General features: G+C 44.6%; 1 protein-coding gene across 5 annotated transcripts in view; it reads left to right on the forward strand.

The window, feature by feature from the left end:
• The window catches only part of MAPKBP1 (mitogen-activated protein kinase binding protein 1), a 101,777-nt gene that overhangs the window by 47,727 nt on the left and 38,853 nt on the right, over positions 1 to 15,197 (forward strand). For 4 of the 5 annotated variants that reach the window (XM_071809196.1, XM_065838072.2, XM_071809199.1 and 1 more), the window contains exons 4-10: positions 6,064 to 6,126; positions 6,733 to 6,790; positions 9,820 to 9,990; positions 12,561 to 12,698; positions 13,521 to 13,703; positions 14,314 to 14,331; positions 14,833 to 14,993. In XM_071809196.1, the coding sequence (XP_071665297.1) occupies positions 6,064 to 6,126; positions 6,733 to 6,790; positions 9,820 to 9,990; positions 12,561 to 12,698; positions 13,521 to 13,703; positions 14,314 to 14,331; positions 14,833 to 14,993 (792 nt within the window). The remainder of the gene's footprint in view (positions 1 to 6,063; positions 6,127 to 6,732; positions 6,791 to 9,819; positions 9,991 to 12,560; positions 12,699 to 13,520; positions 13,704 to 14,313; positions 14,332 to 14,832; positions 14,994 to 15,197) is intronic. The other variant, XM_071809198.1, reaches the window with a different exon arrangement.

Consider the following 15,197-nt stretch of genomic DNA (forward strand, 5'->3'; position numbering starts at 1 on the left):
CTACCTTCTTGTAGACTCAACTTCCTGTTCTGCTCTCCCTTTTCTGGTGTCTGGGTGCCTACTGGCTTAAGATATCTCTGAATGTGGGTTTTTTGTTCAGTATTCAGTACTTTTTAGCCTGTTTTGTTAGGCTGTGTTGGTTTCTGAAGCATGAATTTAGCTGCATCTCTCAGACTCCCACCTTTTCAGTCTTCGTTGTCGTGAATTGCGGCAGGGAGCTCTGAAGGCTTTTCTCCTCAGGCAGTGACACCCAAATCTTAACCTCTCAACAGATACATCTTTCTTCTCAGCATGCATTTAATTCGTATAGCTTGCATGAAAATACCTATTCAGTTACATACTCAGTGTCCACATCCTATCGCATCACTGTTAACCCACTCCCAGTATTGGCTGTGAATTAAAGAAGCTTTCTGGCAGGAAGAGTTGCCACACAGAAAATGAACACCAGCTCTTGTAGACACTGCTTCACTCTGATCAAGCTTCCCTTGGCAACCAGTGCAGTGTAAAAAAGATTTTGTTCTTATCAATGTCTTTTTTCTTTTTCATTCATTTAGCGCGTAGGAAGCTATCACACTCGCATTTGAATAGCTTTGGGTGCGGGGAAGAGAGCAGAGTATGAGCCAGAAACTGAGAAATGGACCGATTTTGAAGGGATGGAACTGTTTGCTCTTTTCATATATTCAGTAATATATTTGTGGGGAAAAAAAAAGGCAAGCTAACATTTGTTTTTATATCTTAATGGAGTTTTCTTTCCTCTGTACAGCATCCCCTTTATAGCACAGACTGCGTGCATTTAGGAAAGGAGGACCTGACCCATGAACGCTGCCTCCAGCCATGTGTCCTACAAGACAGGGCAACTCTAAGTTGATGGATAACTTGGAGAGGAATGCCATCACGGGCTTTTAATTTTCCCAGGCCCGCTGAAGGGTAGTGTGACCTGCAGAGGAAGGAAAGAGGAAAACTGACTTCTGCAGAAATCTGGTTTTTATTAGGTTGCTGAAGAAGTATGAAGAAGGAGGTGGCTGGGGGAAGTCAGCTGAGACTAGAGGGTTGTGTGGGGAAACTGGTGGACAATGAGAAGATGAAAATGTCCAGGAACTAGAATTTTGATAAGAACAGGAGTGAAGCCAGTAGGAGAAAAGGCAGAATGTGGGGGCAGCTGCATGGAGTGATCCACTGCTGCTGACTTAGTGAGTCAGATACTTAATGCAAAAGTGATGCTGACGTCCAATTCCTCTCCATTCCTGCTCCTATATTTAGCTTGGGGAAATTGCTTCTTTTTTATATATATTTTTTTCCTCTAGCTGGAGCCAGTGGAAACTTCTGTGACACTCCCTCCTCTCTCCCCTTGAAACAACAGCAGCTTTTTATCTGCATATATGGTGCACGGTTTTGCACATATAAGATAGGGCTGTGCATTCATGGAGGTTTGGAAAACTCTGCAAGGAACATTTCACCACTTTCTTTTTGGCTCACCCAAATGGCATCCTTGATGGAGGGAGTTCAGGTTGTCTGCAAAAACCTTTGACATCACTGTGAGAGCTGATTCTGTCCTTCCCTTTTATTTGAAGTTACCTGAATGGTCCCACAAGAAAGAGAAGAGCTGGGAGAGATTCCACAGCCAAGTTGTTTTTAAAAGCTGTTTGCATTAGGGAGTTGTACTTAAAGGTTGTAGGGTGGTGTCATAGACCTAGAAATAATACCTTTAAATATGTATGCCATTGCCAACAGCCTCTGCAGGAACCATGCAAACAAACAGGACACTTGATCTCAGCTGGCTGATTGGTGGTTTGTACAGCAGTAATCTATACAGGAGCAAACAGTTTCTATAAACATCTTGGAAATCAGAATGTATTTGTAGATGAAAAAGATGCTGTGCTCACCAAGCCCTGCCCATGGCTGCAGAGGAGGTAGGAATTGTGCTGAAACAAGGGTGCAAACCATGTTGACCTTCTAAACAGCTAGTGTGCACCAGGGTCAGGTTGTCTCTGTGTAGGTCCTATGTGAGGTGCTTTTGGAGCTAGTCTTAGTTTGCATGTTGGCACTAGCATTTAAAAAGATCTCTTCAGGCAAAGGAGTCTTGAGAACTTGAATTTGTTTTGAAAGCTTCAATTTGGGAAAGGGGTGTGGCAGGTGGAAGAGTTGATGACCATGATAGACGTGCAGGTTTGAAGTACTCTGCTTGATCTACATCCACAATTGGGAGCCAAGAACAAAAAAATATCAGAGCTTTCTTCCCTTGTGTCCTTTCCATCCCTCTGGCTGCAAAATGCTTAATGTTGTCTTATAAAGGAGCAAAGGTGGAGGATGGATAGATGGGTGTATGCTCTTGGATAGATGGGTGTATGCTCTTCTGTGCAATTAATTTTCCATGGTAATTATTTTTGTTATTTTAACTGCTGTAAGATTAAAGCCAACATAAATGGAAGGCAATAGGTACTTTGAGTCTCCTGAGGGCTTGATAGCCTTACTGGACTTGGAGGCAGCGTGAAGTAGCAGCAATCTGACCATTCAGTGTTTCCTTTCCCTTTACTTTTCTAGACCAATTTCCTTGGCTAAAACAAAGTGTGCCCAGAGTACTGAAGGGCTCTGAGCCACCTTGTTTGGAGAACTGCTGCAGGTTCTGCTGAAAAATGACTTGCTCGCTCTGTGGGATGGAGGAGCTGCTCTGGGGCTATGCTGAGCTCAGCTGTGAGTGTCTAAGCAGGCAACTGAGGCTGCCCTGAACACTCAGAAGATATTAAAGTGCTAGAAATGGTTAATTTCTGCTTGTTGAGGAGATGTGCTCTCTAGGATGGAGTAGACTAGATACCTACTTAAGCTTTTTGAGAGGGAGGCAGTTTTCAAAGTCAAGTGCTCCTGTCTCCCAGCACAGTATCTGTGTCCTTCTGTAAGATTTGTGGTTCATGGCCTGTCATCTTGCTGAGTAAGGTATGCATGGAGTTGGCTTGAGTCTTCATTGTCCCTGTATATGGCAGGCAGGAGGGTGATGCTTGAAAATCGGCATGGGAGAGCACAGCAGTGGGGTGGCTTTTGTTGGGTAGCAGCTAATTTAAGAAAGCAAGTTTAGAAGACATATTTATCCTGGTTAAATGACTTTATTGGCATAGAAGGTCATAAGCAGTTAGCAAGTAATGTTAGTTGTTTGCTTCCAACTCAACCATGTGCAATCTTATTTCACTAAGTCTGGGAGTTAAAATTACCTTTTCATCGCGTAAATCAGTTCTTGTTGACCAGTAAAATGATACTGTGATTTATTTCCTTCTTCCCTCCCCTCCCCCTTTCAGATAGGGTTTTTCAATTATGGGTCAAACTCAGTGAATTGAGCACAGGAGTGTCTCAAGACAGTTAAACTGTGTTTGTGATGGCTGCTCTGGCACTAGGAGCTGTGTGGCTCTTGGGACAGTTTGTTGATTCACGTGTGTGTGCGTGAGCTGGGTGGCTCTTACCTTCACTGTGGGCTCTGGACTTGGCCAAGGGCTGGGAAGCGGGGAGGAAGCCTGCTGGCAGACGGCCCACTCCAGAATGCAAGTGAGCTAAAATTTATGTTATAGGTGGCCAAAGGGTCTGTTGTGCAAGTTAATAATGGCAAAGCCCTGGACTTCAGTGGTTCGCTATACTATTCTAGGAAGTGGTTTGTTTTCTTGCCTGGTTTGAAGACGGTGGTTTGTTTTTTGCATCTTTCTTGTCTCTCTTTTTTTTTTTTTCCCAGAGTTCCTCCCATAAAACAGATATTTAAATTGAAGAGCTACATAGGAAGCATTTGCCAAGATTTTATATCTTTCCTTTATTCATTCTGTATTTTTTTGAAGCTTATTTTGAGCACAAGTCTGTCGTAATTCAGGGAGATTTTGGTCCATTAACAGTATCCAACTCCACATAATGGGGTTTTGCTTTGCTTTTCTGATTAGCTGGAGGCTTGGGATTAGGAAGTTAGCAGATGTGAAAATCTATCTATTTCATATCTCATGGTTTGCAAGGTTTAACCTCCCCTGACTTGTTAATGGATCACAAACCACCTGCTTCTTTACACTAATCCCTCAGAAATACATTGCATAGCTTTGACTTGAAACTCTCCAGATTGGTTCCCCAGGGTAAAAAGTGCAGAAGAATCAATTCCTGGTCTGAACAAATTGCTGATTTAGACTTTCCCTGCTCTTCCACAAGATTACTTCTCCAATCACACCTTTCTGCCTCAACTATCAAGAAAGTTTGATGCCTTTATTGCCTTGGCCTTCTGGGTGGAGTGTGAGTGGAGAAGAATAGGTGGAATGGCATGGGTGGAGAGGAGTAGTCTTAATGGTTTTCTTGTGAATGGCTGGTGCTTTGGAGGTTAAAGCTTTGGTACCCTCTGATGGTGTCCACTTTGAACTAGCAATGTTAACGGAGCGTGACAGCTTCAGCCAAGGACTCTGAGCTCAAGGTTTTGGTGTTCTCTTTCCTGTTCTCTTTTCCATTTCAAAATTTACACCACTTCTGGCAGGATAGCCCAGTCAGGCCAAGGGAAAGGCTAGGTGAGGAGATGCCAGAGACATTGTAGATCCCTGTCAACCCTGAGCCATGGCTGCAGCACTGCTGGCACTGCTTGCTGCTGGGGGCATGGAGGGGCCTGGAAGGACACAGCTCTTGCCCTGGGCAGCATGGCACCAAGGTGTGTGCAGTCCTGGCTAAAGCCCCGCCTGTGAGTGTGCCCTGCCTGCGCTGAAATGTTGGTGAGGTCTGTAGCGGAGGTGCTGCAACGGGTTTCTGTGATGCTTCAGCTTTTGCCGTTCTGCTTGACTGCTTCAGGCCAACTCCTCTACTTCTGTCCTCTGCGTTTCCCTCCCTGACTGATGTCTGCAGCCTGGCACATGTTGCAGGCAAGTCCCAGCACAATGGTGACGTGAGTGAAGTTCCCAGTGCAGCGAGGGCTGCTGGCAGCAGAGCCTGGGCATCCCCCAGCGCTCCCCTGGCACTGCAGCCAAGGAGCAGCCGGGACTCTCCGAGCGCTGGCAGCGTGTGCTCGTGGAGGGATAGGTGAAAACCGCAATTTCTGTTCTAGAAGTGAAGTGAGAGATAGGGCACAAAGTCATAGAGCAATTGATTTTCTGAGGCCGGTTTTCCCTTCCTTTTATTCACTTAACAGTTACACTTTTGGGAGGCGGCAGTGGGATTGTGTTTTCTGCTACAAGACAAATGCTGTTGTTTGTGTAGGTGTTTGTAGAGAATGGGGGAGGCTCCAGTACCTGGGACTGGCCCGGGCTGGTTGTGGTGGGATGAGGCACCAAGTCAATGTGCTATGGGCAACATTAGTGGGGAAGTGAGGCCTTTTCTCCTTTCCTCCCCTCTCTGTCACAGACTTTTTTTCTCCCAATAGAAATGATTATATTGCTTACCAGGAGTTTACTACTTCTTGTTTTTGCAGTTCTTCTTGCTGAGAGATTTCTGCAATTCTCCCGAGCAAGTTGTTTATCCAGATATATCTCTTGAGTCAATAGTTTTTTGGCATCATATGTCTCACTTCTTAACTGGCCAGCCACCTCTTGTGCTATACTTAACAGTTTCTGTCCTGTCTAGTGTTATAGGCAAGGCACAGAAATTTAACCTCTGTACCTTCTCCTCCCCTCCCTGAGAGCTTTTCTGAAAGATCTGAAAGATCCCCTCCTTTCTTCTCCCTGACCTTCTTACTCTGTTCTAGGCATGCTCGTTTGGTGCCCAGTACACAGGGTCACTTTTATGGCAAGGGACATAATCCATTAGGACCATTGCACAAACTTTCATAGTTAACCTTTCTGTCCAACTTGAGCCATCAGAGAGACTCAGGGCTCCCAGATGCTGGAAAGGTAATTGTTTATGGTACTCCTCAATGTGAGAGAGAACTGTGATTCCCCTCTGGGCTGTTCTTTTCCTTTGTGGTATCTGGTTAACCCCAGCTCAGTCTGTGAGATTAGGGGATAAAACAGCGTTTTGGGACTGCTTTTGCCGCAGCTCTGCCAGCTAGGATAGCTCTTTGGTTTTCTTTATTTTGTCATGTTTGGACATGGTCATGTAAATTCATTTTGTTCTTCTGTTTCCCTCTTCTAGGTGTGTTGTTGTGCTGTTCAACCCTAGAAAAAATAAACAACACCATATTCTAAACAGTTCCAGGTGAGTGAAGCTTTAAGCTGGGCTTGCTTTTGTGGGAGGAGGGAGGGGGGGTGATTTCAAGATTTTTATGGCTTGAGTGAAGTGCAGGAGCTACTGTTGCTCCAGGCTAAATCCCCTCGGTGTGAGCTGCCTTGGGGAGAGGCTGCCTGCTGGTTTGACTCCAGCTCCTTCTAATATGAGGTGCTTTGCTGATCAGGTGCCACCTCATTAACATTGTGGTCCCATGAGGAACTGCTCACAGGCATGACATGAAGGTCTTGCTAGAACTCCATGATATCTGATCTTTTTTTTTTTGTCCACCTTAAACTGTGACCTCATTATTGAAGCCAGGACTGGGACATGGTCCTTGCATCTGGAATAAAGGCACAAGGATGAACCTTGACTTCTGGAGTTTTTCCAGCACTGTAGGCATGCTACTTGAGACTTGGGCAGCAGGGCATCCCCATGGCAAGTGTTAGATCTCTGATAAAGCAAAACTGTTGTGTCAGGCTATTACGTGTGATTTCAGACTCTTTCCAGTTCATCCCAACCTACTCCCCAGTCATGACTTATTGAAATGAAATCACATGTTGGAAATGTTTCTCAGTGTCATTTTCTCTGTTTTAGGAAAACAATTACAGCACTTGCTTTCTCTCCAGATGGAAAATATTTGGTTACAGGAGAGGTAAGTGTGAGAGGGAGAGGGCACACCTTGTCCATTGCATTTTGAAGCAGGGCAGAGGGTGTTAGAAGAAACAAGCCGGTGAACTGCCTTGTCACAAACAAACCTATTTCGGTGTTGCATCTCTGAGTGGACCTGTTGGGTTATGGCAGCTCAGGGTGCTCCTGCTGGTGGCTTTCCAGTGTGTTGTCCCTTATCACCTTGGGTGGATGTATCTTCTGAAATGTTGTCTGTGGGCTGAGGTAGGATGAAAAATATGTGGGAAGGAAACACAGCATGGCTTTATTCTAGCACCGGTGAAGAGTACTTGAATGGTCCTTAATCTTGGTCTGAGTTTAGCATTGTCCCTTTAGGATTTCAGGAAGTAACTGAAGCCAGTAACGGTGTTGTGGAAAAAGTGAAAAGTGCATGTGGAATGGAGCTTTAGGAATAGTGACAGAAGATGCTGATGCCTGTGGTTTGGCATTGTATGTTTGGCTGGGGTGACAATTGCTTCCTACTTCCAGACATGCCCAAGGGAGAGGACAAGGATGAGTGAAGTTTGTGTCTGTTCTGCATTAGAAGTTAAAGACGTGGGCTGTGTCATGAGGTTGGAATTGCTGGATGTTAGAAATGCACAGGAATGCTGACTGTCCCCCATATGGTTGAGCTCAGGCTGAGCTCAGTTTGCTCTTTGTGTGATTAATGGTAATTTACCCCTAGTCTCAGTGCCTCTGTAGGATGTTGGGAGGGCACATGTGTGAAACAGGTCCCCTCCTGAGCTTCAGCCACAGAGAAGTCTGTCACAGCCCTATGCTGGAGCTGTCAAGACGGAGGCTCTTTGCTCCAGATGTCCCTAGTGCAGCCACTGTGATGGCAGCTGTTATGCTACTGAGTGGCTCCCAAGCTTGGCCTGAATCCTACATGGATCAGGCCAAGGATAGAAACATCAGTGTTTTGAGATGGAGCATACCTCGGCACAGAAAAAGTAAGCATAATTTTTTCATCAGAGCATCAGAGATTGTTGTAGTTAAATTTTTAGTGAAAGCATGAGGTTTTATAGCTGCAGTTTGTTTCAATGCCTCCTTACACTCTGGAAGTCTTAATGTAATAAACCCCCTTTATATTAAAATTTTTATATATATATATATTTCCTCCTGGTGTTTAGCTTTGATGTTTCTGGTGCCTTCTGTGCTTTTTTTTTTTTTTTTTCTTAAATCCCTGGTGCTCTATTCTTTTCATTTGGGTAGGAAAAGTGGTGAAAAATGAAGTGGGTATTTTTCTTACTGACAACTCAAACTTTTCAGTTTGAAACTCCATTGGGGTAAACGACAGGTTCAGATAAAAAAAGAAAAAGCCTTTCCAGTTATACTTGGAAGCTTTTTTTTTTCTTTCCTTGTTGCAAAACATGTCTACTCTTGCCCGGTTTTAAGACCATTTCTTGTTCAGTATCCTCCCATATGTCTGACGTTTGAGTTATTACTTGGTGTAGCACTGTCCCCTGCCGGTGTCAGCAGTCTCATCTTCGTTCAGCCTCTGTCCTGTGGGGTGGTCCCATAGGGAAATGCTTTCTGAGTTCACTTTGTCAAGCTCACTTTTATTGGCCTCATGCTAATTCTGTCTAATAACATCTTAGTTTTCTGCATGGCTGGATTTTCAGGAAGGAGAACATGGAGGCTAGTCCTTGGACACCCACACATATTAAATGTCCTTTGTATATTTCAAATCCAAAAGATTTTTTTCCTTTTTTACTTTTTTCTTTCTCCCCTTAGAAGCATAGATTCCTCATCCATGGCGATCACACAGAGCTCACTTTTGGTGAGCATTTCTTAAATGATGAAATACAAATTTGATTTGTTGAGGGCTTGGGGTGTATGCTAAGATGCTGGGAAATCTGTATGTATATGGATGCATGTGTTTAAGTACAGTAGTTACTTTGAAGAGCAGCTGATTCAGCTCATTTAAATATCTTGCCAGCCACCCTGAGACCTGAACCCTGCCTTGCAGGAGGGAGAACTGTACCAACTGCAGTGAAATCTGACCACATTTCCACACCACAAGCAGTTACTTGGCAAAGGTTTTGAACGAGACAATTAAAACATGCACAATTCTGTGTTTTTAAAGCTTTGACTTCTCCGTGTAATGAGGCTTTCCTCTCCCACACACTCAAATGACTTATTTAAAACTGATCAGAAAAAGTACCATTTTGCCATGTTGCTATGGATATGTTATCTTGCAAGCTACTGTTTTGACAGACTTACATGTGAAATCATGAGCAGGCTCTTGGATTGGCCCATCAGGCACGTTTTTGGCCAGCTCCACAGTTCATCTTGTGTGCCTTGTTCTATTTTGGTTTAATAGCAAACAATTAAACAAAAGAATGGAATTGTCTGGCAGAAGGTGCTGGCTGAGTTGACATTTCTGAAGTCTGTGACCTCCTGTTTCTGTGGAGAACAAATGTAAAACCAGAGGCTCTGTTCCCTCAATGTCTTTTTCTCTGACACCACCCTGCCCACACTCTTTCAGGCAGCGTGCATCTGTGTGTTACCTTTGTGACAGAAATGATGCTACTGGTCTCCCAGAGACCTCCCTCAAATGGTGTGTGACAGTAATCACAACAGTCATGTCATGATCTGGCTTAAGATCTCAGATGTCCATGTTGTGTTAGAGACAAAGGATGTGAGAGCCTTTCACTGAGTCCAGAGATACAACATATTATAATCATTTTCATGAGCTGACTGTGAGTTCCCATTGCAAAGATCAGGGATGTGGGTCAAAAATGTCGTTCCAGTCTCTGTTTTGTGAGTAGTGTAAGAAAAGGATTAAAGCAGGGAAGATTGTATTAATACTTTCAAGCACCTATTGAAACGCATATGCTCCTTAGGTTATCAGTCTCAGCCTGGGCTTTAAAGAGTCAAAGGAACTGAGGTCTAACCTCTAACTCTATTGTGAGTGCACCATCTGTACATTTTTTTCCAAGCTTCCACATATTTGTATGCTTAATCTGTCAGAACTGACATTTCCTCTTCTGTGTCTGTTCTTGTCCCCCCTAGAGTGGACACATGCCGGCAGTTCGGGTATGGGATGTGGCCGAGCGAACCCAGGTGGCTGAACTCCAGGAGCACAAGTATGGTGTGGCCTGCGTGGCCTTCTCCCCCAGCTCCAAGTACATTGTTTCAGTGGGGTACCAGCATGACATGATTGTCAACGTGTGGTCTTGGAAGGTAAGTTCTCTGGGAGGTTGGGTGGACCACAGAGTGTTGCTGAATTAGAAAGAGTGTATAGTCTGTCTGTAAACTATTTCAGTCCCATCTTGCTTTCTGCGTTTTTTAAAATTTCTGTTGTTGTTTGGTTTTGACATTCATAAACACAGACAAATTTGGACTTGAGAGAGAGTGATGGTCCCTTAGGGAAGGTCTGAGTCACTTCAGTGAAGGGATATTCTCAATTCTTGGAGACGTGTGACATCTTGCTGTCCAGTCAGAGGAGCCTGGACTTTGAAACCTTGTCAAAGTCTTGTGCTTTTTTAGAGGCTTATTAAAAAACAATTTATGAGGTTGAGGAAGGAAACTCTCATCAGCCAGGGATTTCTTTTGTGATGTAGTGGATGCTCTTGGCTTTTGTTTTTGTTGTGTCAGGGTTTGTAATGCTCTAATCCCATCCTTGAGCACTGAGAAGGGGAACACAGAGAAAGCACAGTGGGTGAAAGCTGATGGAGGTCACTCTATCTGCCGCTGAATTGGGGCAGCACTCTGGAAAGAAAGCCCATGTCTTATCCTCTAGAAAATATTTAAATGTGTGCTGTTTGGATATAAAAAAGAAACGTTTATTGTCAGTAGACTTGGAGTCTTCTGTGTTAATAAATGCTAAGCACTTGTTCAGATACTGCTACCTGTTCAGGTGCTGTAACCCTCTCTAAAAGAGATGTGATTTAAAAAAACCTTCAGTGCATCTGTTAAATCTCACACGATGCAACTTGTAAGTCTGTGCTCATTTAGTATGTTGCTGTCTTCACCACATTTCCTGTGCTGTAATTTAAGTTCTGTCAGTTCTCTCCTGCATGAGTTGAAGTTTGACCTTGCTATTTTTTTGTGTAGTTGCACTCTGTAGTGATAAAACCTAAGTGTGTTTGTCAGTGTTGAAAATGGAGTGCTCAGCCTTTTGGTTCTTTCTAGTTATATGAGTGAAGGTGGTGACTTGGAGATGGTCATAATGCATGCGTGGCCCCATGTGGGTTTGAGTACAAGTAGCTTTGTTTTCCCTTGCTTTTGCAGGTTTTTCTGTTCACTGTGATCCTGTTTATAATTATGTGCATGAGAGCCTGTGAGATAAGCATTATCTCACAGCACCATTTTGTGCTGAAGAACACACACTTTAAGCGTATGCTCCAGACTGTGACTCTCAGGAGGTCCAGCTAGCATCTATTTGCAAGCTGGGTATCAAAACTAGAGACTTTACCTGGCTGAAGTTGAAGACGAGTAAGAGACCAAGATGTGAAAACAGATCTCCCGAAGCACTTTCCTGCACTTTAACCACAACCCTTCTGCTGTCCACTGTGCTGCTGCTTCACTGTCCCTGTTTTTCCTGGCTGGGAGACTTGGTCGGTCATTTGACTGTGACGGAAAAGAAACCCCTGTTGTCTGTAGGGTCCCCTTGCTTCCCTAAAGAAAGGCCACAGCAACAATCCAAATGTTGAGGTCTGCAAGGGCCCTAGACCTTTCTCTTTGCAGCGTTGTGAAAAAGTTATGTTAATGGCAGTCCCCCTTGCTTTGCCCCCCAGTCTGGGTTGGGGGGTTCTCTGTGGTGATCTGCAGCAGCCCAGATTCCTCTATTGCTGGTTTCTCCAGTTCTGTCAGTGCCGTGTCTGATGGGGCCCTTAGAGTGATGTGGTTTGTGTGCTGAGGACATTGCATTGTGAAGTCTGGGAGCAACCAAGTCCCTAAAAAGAAGGGTAAAGGAAACGGATTGTGAATAAACGGTGCTGCGCTGTTGTCAACCATGCACTACATGGTTGAAAACCTGCCACAGGCAGAGGGAAAAGCTTTTTTAATTTCATCTCTTCCAGTCCTTGGGGAAAGGCAGTGGGGGAAAACTGAGCACTGGTATTGTGAACAGAGAGCTCCTTCCATCTGACCCTTCTGCTTGTGCAGTGTCCATTCCTGTTTTCTGTCCCTGCCATGTTCTTCCTCCTTTCCCAAAATATTTGAGGTGCAAATTTGAGGTGCAGTAAATTTTGCCTTGTTCTTTCTGATACAGACGTGGTCTTTTTTGTGCTTTGGTCTTTTGATAAGGTGTCATGTCTTTAAAGAGAAAAGAGAATTTATGGAGGAACCAGTACTGTTTTCACTGTGGAAAATACCTGTTTCCTATCTGGAGTGCCCTGTCCTCATTGCTGCCTGGAGGCTGGGGTAGCTCCTTCTTGGGCTGGCCTGTGGGTGCTTTTGCTGTTTGGAAAGGGAAATGAGTTTGCTCCGAGCTCCCGGTGATTGTGAAACCAACATGTTTGTCATGGCTCAGACTGCAAGGCAAGTTCCTGCAGGCACTAGTGCCTGCTGATTTGTTCTAGATCCCAGTTGATGTGGAAATGGAATATGTAAATATGAATTGTACTATCTGCCAAATCAATGCTCCCAGCTGATGCTGGGGAGATTGCGTTCAGGGATGAGTGGGGAGTAGTTTGGACTTCGTCTTTTCTCTGCTGCAGCATTTGTACTGGCTATGTACCTGTAATTGAAATTAGTTTCCTTTGCTTCTGAGTAAATAAATTAAGCTATCTAAACAATTATGTTTCCAGAAAAACATTGTAGTGGCAGCCAACAAAGTCTCAAGTAAAGTGACAGCTGTATCATTTTCGGAGGACTGCAGTTACTTTGTCACTGCTGGAAATCGACACATCAAGTTCTGGTACCTGGATGACAGCAAAACCTCCAAGGTGAGATAAAGTGCATCAAGGCCAAGCTGTGAACAGGCATTTCCGTCTTGTGGCAGGGTGGATTTTGCCCCAGTCAGCTGTGGGAAATGGGAACTCCTTTGATTTTGCTGGGATTCAAGGGCAACCCTCCACCCCTGGCTCTCAAGTCTCAGTCTCCCCATGGGCTGGTAGCACCAAAAGACACAAAAAAACTTGTCTTATCCTGCGCTGAGGTAGGGATGTGGCTCCTGGAGCTGTGTTGCAGAATGCCTGTTCTTTATTAGTCCCATATACTGAAGGACAAAAAACCTAGAAAATAGCTGCAGTCATTGAACAACTTGGAACACAGAGTTGGGGAGAGCTATTTGATGTTGGTATGAGCATCTCAAAAGGTTGTGTTATTTTTGAAGCATCACCTGAAGTTTTTTAACTTTTAGGTGTTTGATTCTTCTCTGGGGAACAGAAGCCACATATGATAATTTTCTGTGTGCTCATGAACAGTCATTCCTACTTCATGCTTGAACCCTGCTTTGGCATCTGGTTTAAATCACAGATTGGCCATGGAAGAGTTGTTGTTCTAGTGACTGATCTGCTGTCTCTGGGTCATATGTATGGATGTGCAGTTTGGGTGGCACTGATAGTGTTCTGTTCCACTGACATGCTAATACTGATGGTCTCGATACACAATGCAACCAATGTGCCTGCAGCAAGTAAAACGTGTCACAGGCTGTTTGCAGCTCTCTCTCTTTGAGGCACTTCAGCACTCAAGGGTTGATGTTCTAAAATGTCTGTGTGCCTGGAGTGTCTTGCTCTGTTTCTAACAAACTGGTTTTTTATTGGTAGGTCAATGCCACAGTCCCCTTGCTGGGTCGCTCAGGATTGCTTGGAGAACTGAGGAACAACTTCTTTGCAGATGTGGCATGTGGGAGGGGCAAAAAAGCTGACAGCACCTTCTGCATCACATCCTCAGGCCTGCTCTGTGAATTCAATGAAAAAAGGCTGCTAGACAAGTGGGTGGAGCTGAGGGTGAGTTTTACGTTCTCCTGTCCTGCAATATTTGTGCCTGCTGAAGCGCAGCAGGAACAACAAACAAGAAGGGCACTCAGGGAGCTCAGGCTTGCCACCAGCAGTGAAAGTCATTGGACCTCTGCCACTTTGTGATTTAGTCTGGAAGGCCAGGCAAAAATAGCATTACTTCTTGGCAAAGGGATTTTGTTAATCTTTGAGGCTCTTTCATTCTCAAGCCTCAGCATTAAGCTGCTGCCCTTCTGGGCAGTGTCCTGATGTAGCTTTAGCAACCCCTGTGTTGTCCCTCCTGGCTTGGCCTGGACAAGGAGGAATTTTAGCAGGATTCTGATTTTTACCCACTCCACAGTGTCTTTCTTGGCTTGTGCATCTCAAATATAGGTTCCCAAGGTGCTAGGTGGTTTGGCTGTTCTAAGCCCCCAGGTTGGCTCATAGTTAAGAATTCGATTGTACTTATTTTCATTTCAATTGAATGTAAAATGCCCACCTGAAAGGATCCAGTGTATGAAAATCAAGGGAAAAATCTTTACACGCTTTCACTCCAGTGAAATGCCTCTTCTTTTCTTTCCTTTCCTTTCCTCTCTAAAATCTGCCTTTCACTCTCGCTCAGAATACAGACAGCTTCACAGTAAGTTGGAAAAAAGTTTTGCTTTGAACTCATCTCCTTATCACCACAATCCATTTTGTACCATTTTTTGCCATTTTTACAGATCCCAGTGGGAGGGGGAAGAAAATCAATTTTCTTCTTTTCTTAGCCCCTTATGACAGCTAATGTATTGGTGTGCTAGTACAAAGTGAGGTGCTGAATGTCACAGAGGAACAAAAAGCAATGTTCAGAGTAAGACTCAGCTGGAGCAAATATGTAGCTCTGCTGACTTCTGACCCAGAAGAACTGGGCTTTTTCCTTAACCATGTGGAATCTGCAGTGAACCTTGACTGGGAAGCTCCTCAGAAAGAAAAATTGGATTTTTTAGGCTTTTCCTTACTCCCAGGGCTTGACTTCACTTCAGCTCTTCTGACCATGACTCCTTTGTCTGTCAGTTTGCTGTTCTCCCTGTTGTCTGTCTGGTGAGCTTTGAAGTGAGAGCATATTGCTTATTTGCTTTCTTATGTGCTGTGTCCTCCTCAGACCACTGTGGCAAACTGCATCTCTGTGAATCATGACTACATCTTCTGTGGCTGTGCTGATGGCACCGTGCGGATTTTTAACCCTCTGAACCTTCACTTTGTCACGACGCTGCCGAAGCCGCACTTCTTGGGAACAGACATCGCAAGTGTGACTGAGGCCAGGTACCGTGGAGTGGGTGGAAGAGGGAAAGGGAAGCTTGTGGGGGTTAGAACTGTTCCCCAGACCTTGGCCATCTGGAGTGTGCTCTTGTTATGGATTTAAGTTGGCAGGCTGTTGCAGATCTCCCTGACTTGTTGCGGCCTTGCCTTGCATGGCTGGGCTACAGTCCCAAGCTGGTTGCTGGGCTACACAGCATATCTTGCTCC

This window comes from Patagioenas fasciata, chromosome 5 (genome assembly GCF_037038585.1).
Source record: "Patagioenas fasciata isolate bPatFas1 chromosome 5, bPatFas1.hap1, whole genome shotgun sequence".
NCBI classification, from domain to species: domain Eukaryota; kingdom Metazoa; phylum Chordata; class Aves; order Columbiformes; family Columbidae; genus Patagioenas; species Patagioenas fasciata.